At 43.2% G+C, this 15,630-nt stretch overlaps 1 protein-coding gene across 1 annotated transcript in view; it reads left to right on the top strand.

Moving 5' to 3' along the window:
• LOC100714832 (sialic acid-binding Ig-like lectin 9) overlaps nucleotides 1–14,449 on the top strand; it is a 45,144-nt gene extending 30,695 nt beyond the window's left edge. Inside the window, exon 3 of the mRNA XM_013147712.3 lies at nucleotides 39–14,449. Within this exon, the coding sequence (XP_013003166.1) occupies nucleotides 39–373 (335 nt within the window). The 3' untranslated portion in view covers nucleotides 374–14,449. The remainder of the gene's footprint in view (nucleotides 1–38) is intronic.
• The last annotated feature ends 1,181 nt before the right edge of the window (nucleotides 14,450–15,630 follow it).

Here is a 15,630-nt window from a genome sequence, read left to right as displayed (position 1 = left end):
CCCACCTTCATGATCCCACTGTCTCCTCTCCTCTCCAGCCCTGACCCACACCCCTGACATCCTTATCTCGGAGACCCTGGTGCTTGGACGCCCCAGCAACCTTACCTGCTCTGTGTCCTGGGCCTGTAAACAGGGGACACCCCCCATCTTCTCCTGGGTGGGGGCTTCTGTGGCCCACCTGGACCCCACAGTCACCAGGTCCTCGGTGCTCACCCTGAGCCCCTGGCCCCAGGACCACGGCACCAACCTCACCTGTGAGGTGAGGTTCCCTGGAGCTGGTGTGACTGTGCAGAGAACCATCCAGCTCAATGTCACCAGTAAGTGCTATGCTGAATGCATGGGTGCCTGGGTATGTGAAGGCTGGAAGGGCTAGAGTGGACACTCCTGGCTCTGTGTACTGGCGGCTTGGCTGAGTGAGCACCTGGAAGCTTATACTCTGTGGGGTTTCTGGGGTGGGAGTGAGGAGTGCTGCATGATCTCATCCCTCAGCCCCACTCAAGAGTAAAACGAACTCCTTTCTCTTCCTGATGCTTTAAGGGACTTTGCAGTTTGTGTCTCTACAGGAGCTGGCCCATGCAGAGAGAAACCTCCTATCCTGGGGGCAGGGCCTCTCCTGCTAATGAAGGGCTGGGTCCTTCTGCACCCTGGACACACCCCAGTGACTGAGATACTTGCAGCAAACCCAGTGACTGCTCCCCACACACAGCACAGGTTCTTACCCACCCCTTGTTCCCTCAGACACCATGGACAGGGAACCCCCCACCCAGCAGAACCAGACTTTCTGTGTCCTTTTCTTCCATCACCTGGATGCCCCTAGAACATCTGCCTAAGCAGTCATGGAAGGAAACAGAGCCACACAGGCAAACAATCAGAACCCATGGTGGTCGGTCCTCAGAAGCTCAGTCCCTTCCCCGGGAGTGACCCTGAGCACTATGCCTCACTGTGCCCCTGTCTGTCCCCCTGAGGTCAGAGATGTAATGGGAGGTCAGCAGCACAGGTGGTCCTGGTACTTCCTACCTGCAGTGCCCACTGCAGGAAGACCCTGGTGTTGTGGGCGTCTTCTGCCAGTGGAAGGTCAGGGCCCTCATTTCACTGCACCAGCGGAAAGGTTTGATGAAAGGTTTTGTTATCTGTTTTCATGGTGTGAATGTGACAATGAGATGGGGTCCTAAGAGCAAATGGACTGGGATTGCATGTTTCTTCTTGCTCTGATGCATGCGGCCTGGGGTCCTCCAGGTGGGGCACCGTTACACTCCCAGCAGTGAGAGCTGGGAGAGTGTGCATTCCACAACCAAAGAGCCTTACTTAGTGTTGGTTTAGGTTTTGAGTTTTTGGTTCTGTGCATGAACCTGGGGCGGATCACCGAGAATGACCACTGATTCTGCCCTAAGCCCCATGGTGGACTTCTGGATCTTTTCTACCAGCAGGCAAAATTTGGTATCTCTGTATCCTTCTAAATTTTATATCCCTATATTTTCTTGGGATAAAATTCACTAAAGTTAAATTCAACACTATCCATTTACCCACCACACTTGTAGTGAGGTACAGCCATCAGAGCTATGTAATTTCAGAGCATTCATCACCCCAGAAAAAACCCCGCACCCCAAAGCAGGCCTTCTCTTCTGGTCATGACTGGCCTCCTCCTCTAAGCCTTTGCCTGTCCTTGACATATCAGAGACTGAGTCACATAAACTGTCATCTCTTGTGCTTGGCTACTTCCCCTAGCACATGTTTTCCAGATTTACCTGTGCAGCCAGTATGAGAGCTTCCTGTCTTTCCAAGTTTCAATAACATCCCCATGTCAGGGCATGACACATTTGGCTCAACTATTTATCATGTGACGGATGCTGGGGTTGAGTCCACTTTTAACTACTATATTTAATCCTGCTAGGAAGAAATTCATCTGTGTGTGTGTTTTCATTTTCCTCAGATACATATCAAGGAGTAGAATTACAAAGAGACTATAAGTCAGACCCCAATCTTTGGGTATTATGCTGTAGATATTAATTTTTGGATATTGTGATTCAGACAGTAATTTTTTTAGAAATGTGGACTGTACCCCCCCCCAGTGTCAGTACAGCCTTCTATTCCCATCAGCCCTGTGCAAAAGCTCCAAGTCTCCATGCTTTTTGCAACATAATTTTTTAAAAATTTTATTTGAAGAAAGACTAAACAAAACAGAAAACGGGTAGAAATAATACATACTTTCAAAGAAAAGATAAACAGTAAGAAGTCATTAGTTGATAATTACAGACTGTTCTCTTACAAATAGTTGTTCAAGTTACAAAAGTGAAGCATACAAAGTGGACATTCAAACAGCGAGACTGCAAACAGTTCTGTTCAACTATCCAACAAAAACTTAATAATATGGATATCAATCCTATACACTTAAACATACATGCAGTTATCCATATCTTCACTTACGTTGAGATTAAACAAACCATACAAGGCTAAAATCACTCTGAACAAAGAATAATAGTATCTCTGGATTTCACACCATGACACTCCAGGATCAGCACTGGGTACTGATCTCTTTTTCTTCAAAGTATTTGTTCATTTCATCATGCACTATAAGATCAGTTCTCATAAACTGTTTATAGGTTCTATGCATGCACGAGTCCCAACATGTATTTCTATCCTTTGTATATTAGAGGGAGAAACAAAACAAAGCAAAACAAAACCAAACATTTTCCTAGGAACAAAGAGTTACACTGTTTTTACTAATGTATAAACTTTGTCTTCTTAAAAATTAATTGAAACTTTGTCTCAGTTTAGGAATACACAATGATGACATTCACCATAAGTAGTTTATAACTGTACATGATATATTGAAGAGACGAAGAAAGCTCGTTCCATCTGCTGCTTCCCCTCCCCTTCTCCCTTCAAATCCAACTAGGTTAAGTTTTAACTTCCTAAAGGCCATAAAACAAAGGCCTGAGGTACTAGCTCCTGACATCCTGGGTCTTCCCTATCCGGTAGCCCCGTCACAAATTGTGTTAATTGCATCAGATTGTATTAGATTGTACATTCTTCACAGAAATAGCTTCGTTTATATCATAGTAATACCTGTAACTGTAAATGTGTGTCTTCCTTTTCCCCTGGGTAAAAGATTGATATGTTAATCAATGCTCTCTTCTGTAAAGAATTGTAAAATCTTACCCAATTGATATGTTAACCATTGTTGCCCTCTACAAATAGAAAGGTTGTGGTGCTAAAGTAAGGTAATTATGTCAGGAAACTCAGAGATAAAGTCTGCTGACTATGCTAATCAAGATTGGGAAGTATGTCAGAACCAAGCCACACAGGAGCTAGGTGACCTAAAAATAAGCTGTGCAAAACAAGACAGTTAATCAACTCTGACCCACTGGTCGCCCCTCATGATCTGACCAATCACAAATGGACAAATCACCAACTGTTCTGCTCTAACTGCTATGATTGGCTTCTGTAACAATGCTTGCTTGCTTTGCGGTTTTCATCCTTAAAAACACCAGCCTTGCCCCAACTCAGGGTTCTCCGTTTCCACCTGTTTGGAGGACCCCGCGTACACGGAATAATAAAAACCCCATTGTTTTTACATGAGAGCGAGGCCCTTGGAGTCTTCCTCGCGACACCGGTCTAACATTTTGGAGGCCCCAGCGAGATCAAACTGAGAAGAGACCTCCTCGCAGAGGGAGACCCCAACGGCACCTCTCTGGGGTAAGTAGTACGGCCAGTTTTTGTTTACTTTCATTTTGGATCGATCCGCCATTTCCTTTCGCCCCAGGCCGAACTCCGGCTCTACTTCACGGGCAAATTCTGTTCTTGGGTGATCGGGGGACGCCCCACACGGTTTTCCGTGACTCACCGTCTGCGATAGGATTTTCCTATTGATCTGGGGAATTTCATTCCCAATCTGTGGTCCGTCTGGGCCAATCTGGGGAATTTCATTCCCAATCTGTGGTCCGTCTGGGCCAATCTGGGGAATTTCATTCCCAATCTGTGGTCCGTCCGGGCCAATCTGGAGGCACCCCTTAAGGTGACTCGTTTGATGTGAAACTAATGCGTGAGAGTGAGGTGGCCGGCCTGTTTGTCCTGTGTGTTGTGACTGTTGTGATCGGTTATTTGTTGTGTCGCGCGTACGCTAACCACTCTTTGTCTTCAGAACACCATGGGACAAATGACATCGTCCCCATTGTCCCTCACCCTCGACCATTGGTCGGAGGTTCGAGAGAGGGCTCACAATCTCTCCTTTCAGGTTAAAAAAAGTAAATGGCAGACTTTCTGCTCGTCTGAGTGGCCCACATTCTCCGTGGATTGGCCACCGGAGGGGACTTTCCACCTTCCCCTCATCTTAGCAGTTAAAAACATCATCTTCCGCCCTGGATGAGAGAGCCACCCCAACTGGGTCACCTACATCTTGGTATGGCAGGACCTCAGGGAGAAGCCCCCACCGTGGGTAAAACCCTTCCTTCCTCCGCCCTCTCCTTGGTTGCCTGTTTAAACTTGTTACTAACTTAGGGGCTTGTTGCCCATTTCTGTTGCAGGATCCATATGGCTTATTAGATTCAAGGTTCATGATAAGAAAAATTATTTCCTTTAGCTGACCAAACTATGCAAGAAGCTCCCTTTGTTTGTGTCTTTAATGTTGTGGCACCTTGTTTAATATGTAAGACTTCAATTGATTGCTTGCAACCTCGGCATGCCTTTTAAAAGGAGTATTTTTTCTCTCTGGTGAAAATGTAAACATGTGCACATATATATGTATATCTATGGTTGTTAAGAGTCATGTCAACTTTGCCAAGTAAAAACCAGGCGGTACTATATTTGAGCCAGTTAAAAGGTTACAGTTTTGTTTTTAAAATACAACATTTTTATGTGGTAAAAAAACATAAAATAAGTATGTTTTGGACTACTAAAAGGTGACTTCAAGGGTTTTGTTGAGAGTTTTGATGTTGTCTGAGAAATGAAAAAAAAAGGTAATTGACTGGTAATAGTAAAAAGAGGGACAAAGAGAGTGGTCTTCAAGTAAAGGTGTCTGGCTATGCCAGAATGTAGAAAAAGATTAAAGCTTAGTTTGAGAGGTATTATTGTAAGTTGTAGAAGGCTCAAGAGGATGTAAATTTTATTTGTCTTGGTTTATAGTACTACAAATAACAGGTTTGACAAAAAGTAAATGTGTTCAAAATTTGACAGTATTAGATCAGTTTTGGTAAAAGTATACATAAGATTGTACTTTGCTGCAAAATGTTTTCATTAAAATGAGATTATAGGTGATATTAAAAATAAGATACAAGTTCTTACATGTGCTGTGAACATCTGGGAGATTATACAGCACAATTTTGTTACCTATGAAAAAGCCCTTTTTGTTAAGAATATAATTTTAATAAAATAATGGCCTGTCACGTGACACCCTTGGACAAAAAACAGTGTGCCATCCAGATGAAGCCGGCTCTCTGATCCGGAATGCCAAAACCATGTTCTCCTTTTGTGCCACCCTGACTGGACATCCAGAGGTAAGGAGGTTTCCCAATATTGCCAGTTGTTCTCTTTGTAACTCAGTCGGCCCCACATGTTAGACAAAAATTACAAAGGTTTGAGAGGTTTAAGAAAATGCCCCTCAGCCAGTTAATAGAGATAGCACAAAAAGGTCTTTGAGAACTAAAAAATTTACAAAAAGATAGCCAAGATGTTAAAATTGCTCTATGAAAAAAAAACTTTTAAAAAACAGACGAGAGTTTCTGGGGGCAGTTGGATACTGTAGGCTAAATTTTACTGAAAAGCTTGCCTCTATATGACTGACTCCCATAAGGGAGAAACTCAAAATTCGCTGAACTGGACTGATAAATGTAAACAGGCCTTCCAACAGCTCAAGCGGGCCTTGACAGAGGCCCCAGCCCTGGGACTCCCTGACGTTACCAAGCCTTTCATCTTGTTCATAGATAAACTCAGGGACATTGCCAAAAGAGTCCTAACTCAGGACATTGGCCCTTAAAAAAGGCCTATAGCCTACCTCTCCAAAAGACTTGATCCAGTAACAGGAGTATGGCCCCCTGCCTAAGAATACTAGCTACTGTGACAATGTTACTTAAGGAGACAAAGAAACTCGCTTTGGGCAAGTGATTTCTGTGGTAACCTCTCACAGTTTAGAGACTCTTATCAAAACCCCTCCTAAAAAAAGGCTCTCAAATGCCAGAATTCTACTGTCAAGCCCTGCTTCTAGACCCAGAGTTAATGATATTCAAGACTTCTTCAGCTTTAAACCCAGCCACCCTTATGCCTGATGATGATCCGGAGGAACAAAGGACACCTCTCCATGAGTGTGCTGACATCCTCGAACTGCAGCAGAACCTACAGGCTGATCTTACTGACCAGCTTTTGGGAAATGCCGACAACTGTTCGATGGAAGCAGCTTCATCCAAAACGGCAAACGAGTGGCCGGGGCAGCAGTGACCGCCAAAAAGGAGGTACTCTGGGTTAAGCGGGTAGAGTCTGGCACTTCTGCCCAAAAGGCGGAGCTTGTTGCTTTGACTGAGAGGCTAAAACTAGCCACAAAAAAGAGGATAAACATTTTTTTTACTGAAGACATCCCTTTGCTACTGTACATATACGGGAAAGCCATCTAAAAATGCTCCACAGATTCTAGATTTGCTGGCAGCTGTCTGGCTGCCTCAATGGGTTGCTATTCCTTACAAGGCTCACCCAACCAGAGATGAAAAATAGCAACCACATCAGAGGGGTCAACCAAGAAAGTAACTGCTCTGATACTAGTCCTCTGACCTTGTCAGAACTAGTCTACACAAAGAAAGACCTACAGTTGGCATCTCAACTTGGAATAAAGTCTCCCACCCCAAGGGGCTAATACCAGTTACCTAATAAACAAGTACTGTTACTGGAGGCACTAGGGTGGGAGCTGTTTCACCTTGCAGAATTGTTCAGAACTCAGTATTTTATTCCAAAACTCTACAAACTGACCACCTCTTTGAGCTCCAGATGCCCACAGTGCTTGTTAGTCAACTCAGCCAAGAGCTCTGCGTTGGAGACCACCCGACATCAAGAAATTGTTCCAGGAGAACATTGGGAAATAGACTTCATAGACATGGTAAAACTTAATTTACAGGGACACCGCTATCTCTTGATATTAATAAACACTTTTACTGGCTGGGTAGAGGCTTTCCCTACTAAATCTGAGTCAGCCTTAGTGGTAGTTAAAAGGCTATTACATGAGATCATACCTTAATTTGGCCTCCCACTATCAATGGGGTCCGATAATGGCCTGGCTTTCATAGCCCGAGTCACCCAAAAGTTAGCCCAGACATTAAAGATTAATTAAAACTCCACTGTGCCTATCAGCCACAAAGCTCAGGGCAAGTAAAACGTATGAACCAAAGTCTCAAGGACATTTTAGCTAAGCTGTCTTCAAAAACTGGCGATAATTGGATGAGCCTTCTTCCCTTTGCACTGTTAAGAGCTAGATATACCCCATATGTTTCTAGAATTTCCCCCTTTAAAGCCATGTTTGGGAGGCCCCCGCCATTGGTTCCAAGATTGTCAGAAGACAAATTAGCTGAAATTACTAATCGAGATCTTAAGTTCCTACAGACACTCCAACCTGTGTTGGCCTGGATCCACCAGCTGTTTAGACAAAAACACTTGGACCTGCCTTCAGAGACCAAGGCCTCAGGGACTCCAGTCTTGGTTCGATGTCACCACCATGACTCCCTCAAATCCTGCTGGGAAAGACCTTTCACCGTGGTGCTCAGTACCCCCACTGCCATCAAGGTAGCAGGAAAAACTGCGCGGATTCACTACACTCATGTAAAGCCACTGGAAACAGCAGACAACGAGGGACATACTCAGTGGACTACACAACAGACTGGTAACCCTTAAAGTTAAAAATTGACTAAAACATAGTTAGATTATGCTGGTCATGAACTGTTTTAGCTTGCTTGTTTTGATTTTAATTAATTAACATTAATGCTGACCTTACATGGCGGCTTTGGTCCCCCTGTAAAAAAAAAAAAACAATTGTTAAAGATCTTTGTATGGGAGCCCCCTTTAAAAAATGTAAAACGGAATTCTCCCCTATCTCCTTCCCTTAATAAGACCATTAGTGACCTTAATCCTAATCCTAGCCATTGTCCCTTGCCTCATTAACTGAATTACCCAATTCATAAGGGGACAAGTCTCTCAGGTCAAATTAATGGTCATACGTCACCAATATAAACCCCTAGCTACAACAAACCTCTAAGATTAGAGGTCATCCCCCCCCCAAAAAAAGGGGGGAATGAAGAGACGAAGAAAGCTCGTTCCATCTGCTGCTTCCCCTCCCCTTCTCCCTTCAAATCCAACTAGGTTAAGTTTTAACTTCCTAAAGGCCATAAAACAAAGGCCTGAGGTACTAGCTCCTGACATCCTGGGTCTTCCCTATCCGGTAGCCCCGTCACAAATTGTGTTAATTGCATCAGATTGTATTAGATTGTACATTCTTCACAGAAATAGCTTCGTTTATATCATAGTAATACCTGTAACTGTAAATGTGTGTCTTCCTTTTCCCCTGGGTAAAAGATTGATATGTTAATCAATGCTCTCTTCTGTAAAGAATTGTAAAATCTTACCCAATTGATATGTTAACCATTGTTGCCCTCTACAAATAGAAAGGTTGTGGTGCTAAAGTAAGGTAATTATGTCAGGAAACTCAGAGATAAAGTCTGCTGACTATGCTAATCAAGATTGGGAAGTATGTCAGAACCAAGCCACACAGGAGCTAGGTGACCTAAAAATAAGCTGTGCAAAACAAGACAGTTAATCAACTCTGACCCACTGGTCGCCCCTCATGATCTGACCAATCACAAATGGACAAATCACCAACTGTTCTGCTCTAACTGCTATGATTGGCTTCTGTAACAATGCTTGCTTGCTTTGCGGTTTTCATCCTTAAAAACACCAGCCTTGCCCCAACTCAGGGTTCTCCGTTTCCACCTGTTTGGAGGACCCCGCGTACACGGAATAATAAAAACCCCATTGTTTTTACATGAGAGCGAGGCCCTTGGAGTCTTCCTCGCGACACCGGTCTAACATTTTGGAGGCCCCAGCGAGATCAAACTGAGAAGAGACCTCCTCGCAGAGGGAGACCCCAACGGCACCTCTCTGGGGTAAGTAGTACGGCCAGTTTTTGTTTACTTTCATTTTGGATCGATCCGCCATTTCCTTTCGCCCCAGGCCGAACTCCGGCTCTACTTCACGGGCAAATTCTGTTCTTGGGTGATCGGGGGACGCCCCACACGGTTTTCCGTGACTCACCGTCTGCGATAGGATTTTCCTATTGATCTGGGGAATTTCATTCCCAATCTGTGGTCCGTCTGGGCCAATCTGGGGAATTTCATTCCCAATCTGTGGTCCGTCTGGGCCAATCTGGGGAATTTCATTCCCAATCTGTGGTCCGTCCGGGCCAATCTGGAGGCACCCCTTAAGGTGACTCGTTTGATGTGAAACTAATGCGTGAGAGTGAGGTGGCCGGCCTGTTTGTCCTGTGTGTTGTGACTGTTGTGATCGGTTATTTGTTGTGTCGCGCGTACGCTAACCACTCTTTGTCTTCAGAACACCATGGGACAAATGACATCGTCCCCATTGTCCCTCACCCTCGACCATTGGTCGGAGGTTCGAGAGAGGGCTCACAATCTCTCCTTTCAGGTTAAAAAAAGTAAATGGCAGACTTTCTGCTCGTCTGAGTGGCCCACATTCTCCGTGGATTGGCCACCGGAGGGGACTTTCCACCTTCCCCTCATCTTAGCAGTTAAAAACATCATCTTCCGCCCTGGATGAGAGAGCCACCCCAACTGGGTCACCTACATCTTGGTATGGCAGGACCTCAGGGAGAAGCCCCCACCGTGGGTAAAACCCTTCCTTCCTCCGCCCTCTCCTTGGTTGCCTGTTTAAACTTGTTACTAACTTAGGGGCTTGTTGCCCATTTCTGTTGCAGGATCCATATGGCTTATTAGATTCAAGGTTCATGATAAGAAAAATTATTTCCTTTAGCTGACCAAACTATGCAAGAAGCTCCCTTTGTTTGTGTCTTTAATGTTGTGGCACCTTGTTTAATATGTAAGACTTCAATTGATTGCTTGCAACCTCGGCATGCCTTTTAAAAGGAGTATTTTTTCTCTCTGGTGAAAATGTAAACATGTGCACATATATATGTATATCTATGGTTGTTAAGAGTCATGTCAACTTTGCCAAGTAAAAACCAGGCGGTACTATATTTGAGCCAGTTAAAAGGTTACAGTTTTGTTTTTAAAATACAACATTTTTATGTGGTAAAAAAACATAAAATAAGTATGTTTTGGACTACTAAAAGGTGACTTCAAGGGTTTTGTTGAGAGTTTTGATGTTGTCTGAGAAATGAAAAAAAAAGGTAATTGACTGGTAATAGTAAAAAGAGGGACAAAGAGAGTGGTCTTCAAGTAAAGGTGTCTGGCTATGCCAGAATGTAGAAAAAGATTAAAGCTTAGTTTGAGAGGTATTATTGTAAGTTGTAGAAGGCTCAAGAGGATGTAAATTTTATTTGTCTTGGTTTATAGTACTACAAATAACAGGTTTGACAAAAAGTAAATGTGTTCAAAATTTGACAGTATTAGATCAGTTTTGGTAAAAGTATACATAAGATTGTACTTTGCTGCAAAATGTTTTCATTAAAATGAGATTATAGGTGATATTAAAAATAAGATACAAGTTCTTACATGTGCTGTGAACATCTGGGAGATTATACAGCACAATTTTGTTACCTATGAAAAAGCCCTTTTTGTTAAGAATATAATTTTAATAAAATAATGGCCTGTCACGTGACACCCTTGGACAAAAAACAGTGTGCCATCCAGATGAAGCCGGCTCTCTGATCCGGAATGCCAAAACCATGTTCTCCTTTTGTGCCACCCTGACTGGACATCCAGAGGTAAGGAGGTTTCCCAATATTGCCAGTTGTTCTCTTTGTAACTCAGTCGGCCCCACATGTTAGACAAAAATTACAAAGGTTTGAGAGGTTTAAGAAAATGCCCCTCAGCCAGTTAATAGAGATAGCACAAAAAGGTCTTTGAGAACTAAAAAATTTACAAAAAGATAGCCAAGATGTTAAAATTGCTCTATGAAAAAAAAACTTTTAAAAAACAGACGAGAGTTTCTGGGGGCAGTTGGATACTGTAGGCTAAATTTTACTGAAAAGCTTGCCTCTATATGACTGACTCCCATAAGGGAGAAACTCAAAATTCGCTGAACTGGACTGATAAATGTAAACAGGCCTTCCAACAGCTCAAGCGGGCCTTGACAGAGGCCCCAGCCCTGGGACTCCCTGACGTTACCAAGCCTTTCATCTTGTTCATAGATAAACTCAGGGACATTGCCAAAAGAGTCCTAACTCAGGACATTGGCCCTTAAAAAAGGCCTATAGCCTACCTCTCCAAAAGACTTGATCCAGTAACAGGAGTATGGCCCCCTGCCTAAGAATACTAGCTACTGTGACAATGTTACTTAAGGAGACAAAGAAACTCGCTTTGGGCAAGTGATTTCTGTGGTAACCTCTCACAGTTTAGAGACTCTTATCAAAACCCCTCCTAAAAAAAGGCTCTCAAATGCCAGAATTCTACTGTCAAGCCCTGCTTCTAGACCCAGAGTTAATGATATTCAAGACTTCTTCAGCTTTAAACCCAGCCACCCTTATGCCTGATGATGATCCGGAGGAACAAAGGACACCTCTCCATGAGTGTGCTGACATCCTCGAACTGCAGCAGAACCTACAGGCTGATCTTACTGACCAGCTTTTGGGAAATGCCGACAACTGTTCGATGGAAGCAGCTTCATCCAAAACGGCAAACGAGTGGCCGGGGCAGCAGTGACCGCCAAAAAGGAGGTACTCTGGGTTAAGCGGGTAGAGTCTGGCACTTCTGCCCAAAAGGCGGAGCTTGTTGCTTTGACTGAGAGGCTAAAACTAGCCACAAAAAAGAGGATAAACATTTTTTTTACTGAAGACATCCCTTTGCTACTGTACATATACGGGAAAGCCATCTAAAAATGCTCCACAGATTCTAGATTTGCTGGCAGCTGTCTGGCTGCCTCAATGGGTTGCTATTCCTTACAAGGCTCACCCAACCAGAGATGAAAAATAGCAACCACATCAGAGGGGTCAACCAAGAAAGTAACTGCTCTGATACTAGTCCTCTGACCTTGTCAGAACTAGTCTACACAAAGAAAGACCTACAGTTGGCATCTCAACTTGGAATAAAGTCTCCCACCCCAAGGGGCTAATACCAGTTACCTAATAAACAAGTACTGTTACTGGAGGCACTAGGGTGGGAGCTGTTTCACCTTGCAGAATTGTTCAGAACTCAGTATTTTATTCCAAAACTCTACAAACTGACCACCTCTTTGAGCTCCAGATGCCCACAGTGCTTGTTAGTCAACTCAGCCAAGAGCTCTGCGTTGGAGACCACCCGACATCAAGAAATTGTTCCAGGAGAACATTGGGAAATAGACTTCATAGACATGGTAAAACTTAATTTACAGGGACACCGCTATCTCTTGATATTAATAAACACTTTTACTGGCTGGGTAGAGGCTTTCCCTACTAAATCTGAGTCAGCCTTAGTGGTAGTTAAAAGGCTATTACATGAGATCATACCTTAATTTGGCCTCCCACTATCAATGGGGTCCGATAATGGCCTGGCTTTCATAGCCCGAGTCACCCAAAAGTTAGCCCAGACATTAAAGATTAATTAAAACTCCACTGTGCCTATCAGCCACAAAGCTCAGGGCAAGTAAAACGTATGAACCAAAGTCTCAAGGACATTTTAGCTAAGCTGTCTTCAAAAACTGGCGATAATTGGATGAGCCTTCTTCCCTTTGCACTGTTAAGAGCTAGATATACCCCATATGTTTCTAGAATTTCCCCCTTTAAAGCCATGTTTGGGAGGCCCCCGCCATTGGTTCCAAGATTGTCAGAAGACAAATTAGCTGAAATTACTAATCGAGATCTTAAGTTCCTACAGACACTCCAACCTGTGTTGGCCTGGATCCACCAGCTGTTTAGACAAAAACACTTGGACCTGCCTTCAGAGACCAAGGCCTCAGGGACTCCAGTCTTGGTTCGATGTCACCACCATGACTCCCTCAAATCCTGCTGGGAAAGACCTTTCACCGTGGTGCTCAGTACCCCCACTGCCATCAAGGTAGCAGGAAAAACTGCGCGGATTCACTACACTCATGTAAAGCCACTGGAAACAGCAGACAACGAGGGACATACTCAGTGGACTACACAACAGACTGGTAACCCTTAAAGTTAAAAATTGACTAAAACATAGTTAGATTATGCTGGTCATGAACTGTTTTAGCTTGCTTGTTTTGATTTTAATTAATTAACATTAATGCTGACCTTACATGGCGGCTTTGGTCCCCCTGTAAAAAAAAAAAAACAATTGTTAAAGATCTTTGTATGGGAGCCCCCTTTAAAAAATGTAAAACGGAATTCTCCCCTATCTCCTTCCCTTAATAAGACCATTAGTGACCTTAATCCTAATCCTAGCCATTGTCCCTTGCCTCATTAACTGAATTACCCAATTCATAAGGGGACAAGTCTCTCAGGTCAAATTAATGGTCATACGTCACCAATATAAACCCCTAGCTACAACAAACCTCTAAGATTAGAGGTCATCCCCCCCCCAAAAAAAGGGGGGAATGAAGAGACGAAGAAAGCTCGTTCCATCTGCTGCTTCCCCTCCCCTTCTCCCTTCAAATCCAACTAGGTTAAGTTTTAACTTCCTAAAGGCCATAAAACAAAGGCCTGAGGTACTAGCTCCTGACATCCTGGGTCTTCCCTATCCGGTAGCCCCGTCACAAATTGTGTTAATTGCATCAGATTGTATTAGATTGTACATTCTTCACAGAAATAGCTTCGTTTATATCATAGTAATACCTGTAACTGTAAATGTGTGTCTTCCTTTTCCCCTGGGTAAAAGATTGATATGTTAATCAATGCTCTCTTCTGTAAAGAATTGTAAAATCTTACCCAATTGATATGTTAACCATTGTTGCCCTCTACAAATAGAAAGGTTGTGGTGCTAAAGTAAGGTAATTATGTCAGGAAACTCAGAGATAAAGTCTGCTGACTATGCTAATCAAGATTGGGAAGTATGTCAGAACCAAGCCACACAGGAGCTAGGTGACCTAAAAATAAGCTGTGCAAAACAAGACAGTTAATCAACTCTGACCCACTGGTCGCCCCTCATGATCTGACCAATCACAAATGGACAAATCACCAACTGTTCTGCTCTAACTGCTATGATTGGCTTCTGTAACAATGCTTGCTTGCTTTGCGGTTTTCATCCTTAAAAACACCAGCCTTGCCCCAACTCAGGGTTCTCCGTTTCCACCTGTTTGGAGGACCCCGCGTACACGGAATAATAAAAACCCCATTGTTTTTACATGAGAGCGAGGCCCTTGGAGTCTTCCTCGCGACACCGGTCTAACAATATCTTGATTCTTCTTTCTGTTTTCTCATTCCTCTCCCCTCCTTTAAACCCGTCGCCTCTTCTTATGTACCAAAGCTTTGTTTTCATTTTTCCTTCTTCTCAGTTTGTTTTTCTTTCCTTCCTTGCCCCCTCCCACCCCCTAGTTTCTTGTCTTTTTTTTTATTTTAAAGAGGAAAACAACAAGGAAAATAAAACAATAAAATCAATCAAAATAAACCAGAATAAGTGACACAGAACTTCCAAACCTTATGAAATCAACAATAGTTACCACAATGCCTTTGTTTCTTCAAAATAGCTGCAGATAGCACCTTCGGGCATGTTAAAATCAAACAGAACGGAATAGAATAGAAACAGTAAAAACAAAACAATGAATGCAGTAAAGGACATCAAAACAAGCCAGTAGTAAATACATAATGGCTTCCATAACATGTCTTGCTGTCTTTTAAATAGCTGCTCATGCCATCGGAGTTAACATAAACAAAACAAAAGAAAATAAAGCTCAATTTCTTCCCCCCTAAAAAACTAGTGACAATGATATGGTTTCTGGGCAGGGATCTCTTCCCATGGAGCCTGGTTCTCTCCCTCCTCAGTCCATGAATGGCGCTGACTCACAGAGAGAGTCTTGGGTTTGGTTCTCTCCAGGCTGGCAGCAGCCAGACATTCTAGCTTCTTTTCCCATTTGAATATTTGCTTTGAATTTCACAGTATCTATTACATATTTTGATCCTCATTTACACTTTCAGTTTCTCACACCAGGTAAACAATTGGATATTTAGGAAGATGTGTTTGCTTCATTTCACTTAAGAATATGGTCTCAAGGTGCACCCTTTTACCTAGAAATGTCTCAAGTTTATCCTTCTTTGTGGTTTAGTAGTACTCCATTGTATAAAATAACCACATCTCTGTCCATTTATCGGTTGATGGGCAATTGGGCTGTTTTCAAGATCTAGACATGACAAACTATGTTGCTATAAACATGGGTGTGCATATGTCACTGTGCTTTGAAGTTTTTAATTCTTTTGGGAAAATAATCAAGAAGAATAACTGGGTCACGTGGAACCTCTAGTTTTTGTTTTTGGGAAATCTCCACATATTTCTATAGCAGTTGCAACAGTCTAACTCCCACCAAGAGTGGATA

The sequence above is a fragment of the Cavia porcellus genome, unplaced genomic scaffold, assembly GCF_034190915.1.
Source record: "Cavia porcellus strain 051 isolate PalLab524CR breed Dunkin Hartley unplaced genomic scaffold, mCavPor4.1 scaffold_7, whole genome shotgun sequence".
Classification (NCBI taxonomy): domain Eukaryota; kingdom Metazoa; phylum Chordata; class Mammalia; order Rodentia; family Caviidae; genus Cavia; species Cavia porcellus.
The sequence above is the reverse complement of the archived record's forward strand: the minus strand, read 5'-3'. Positions and strand labels throughout refer to the sequence as shown.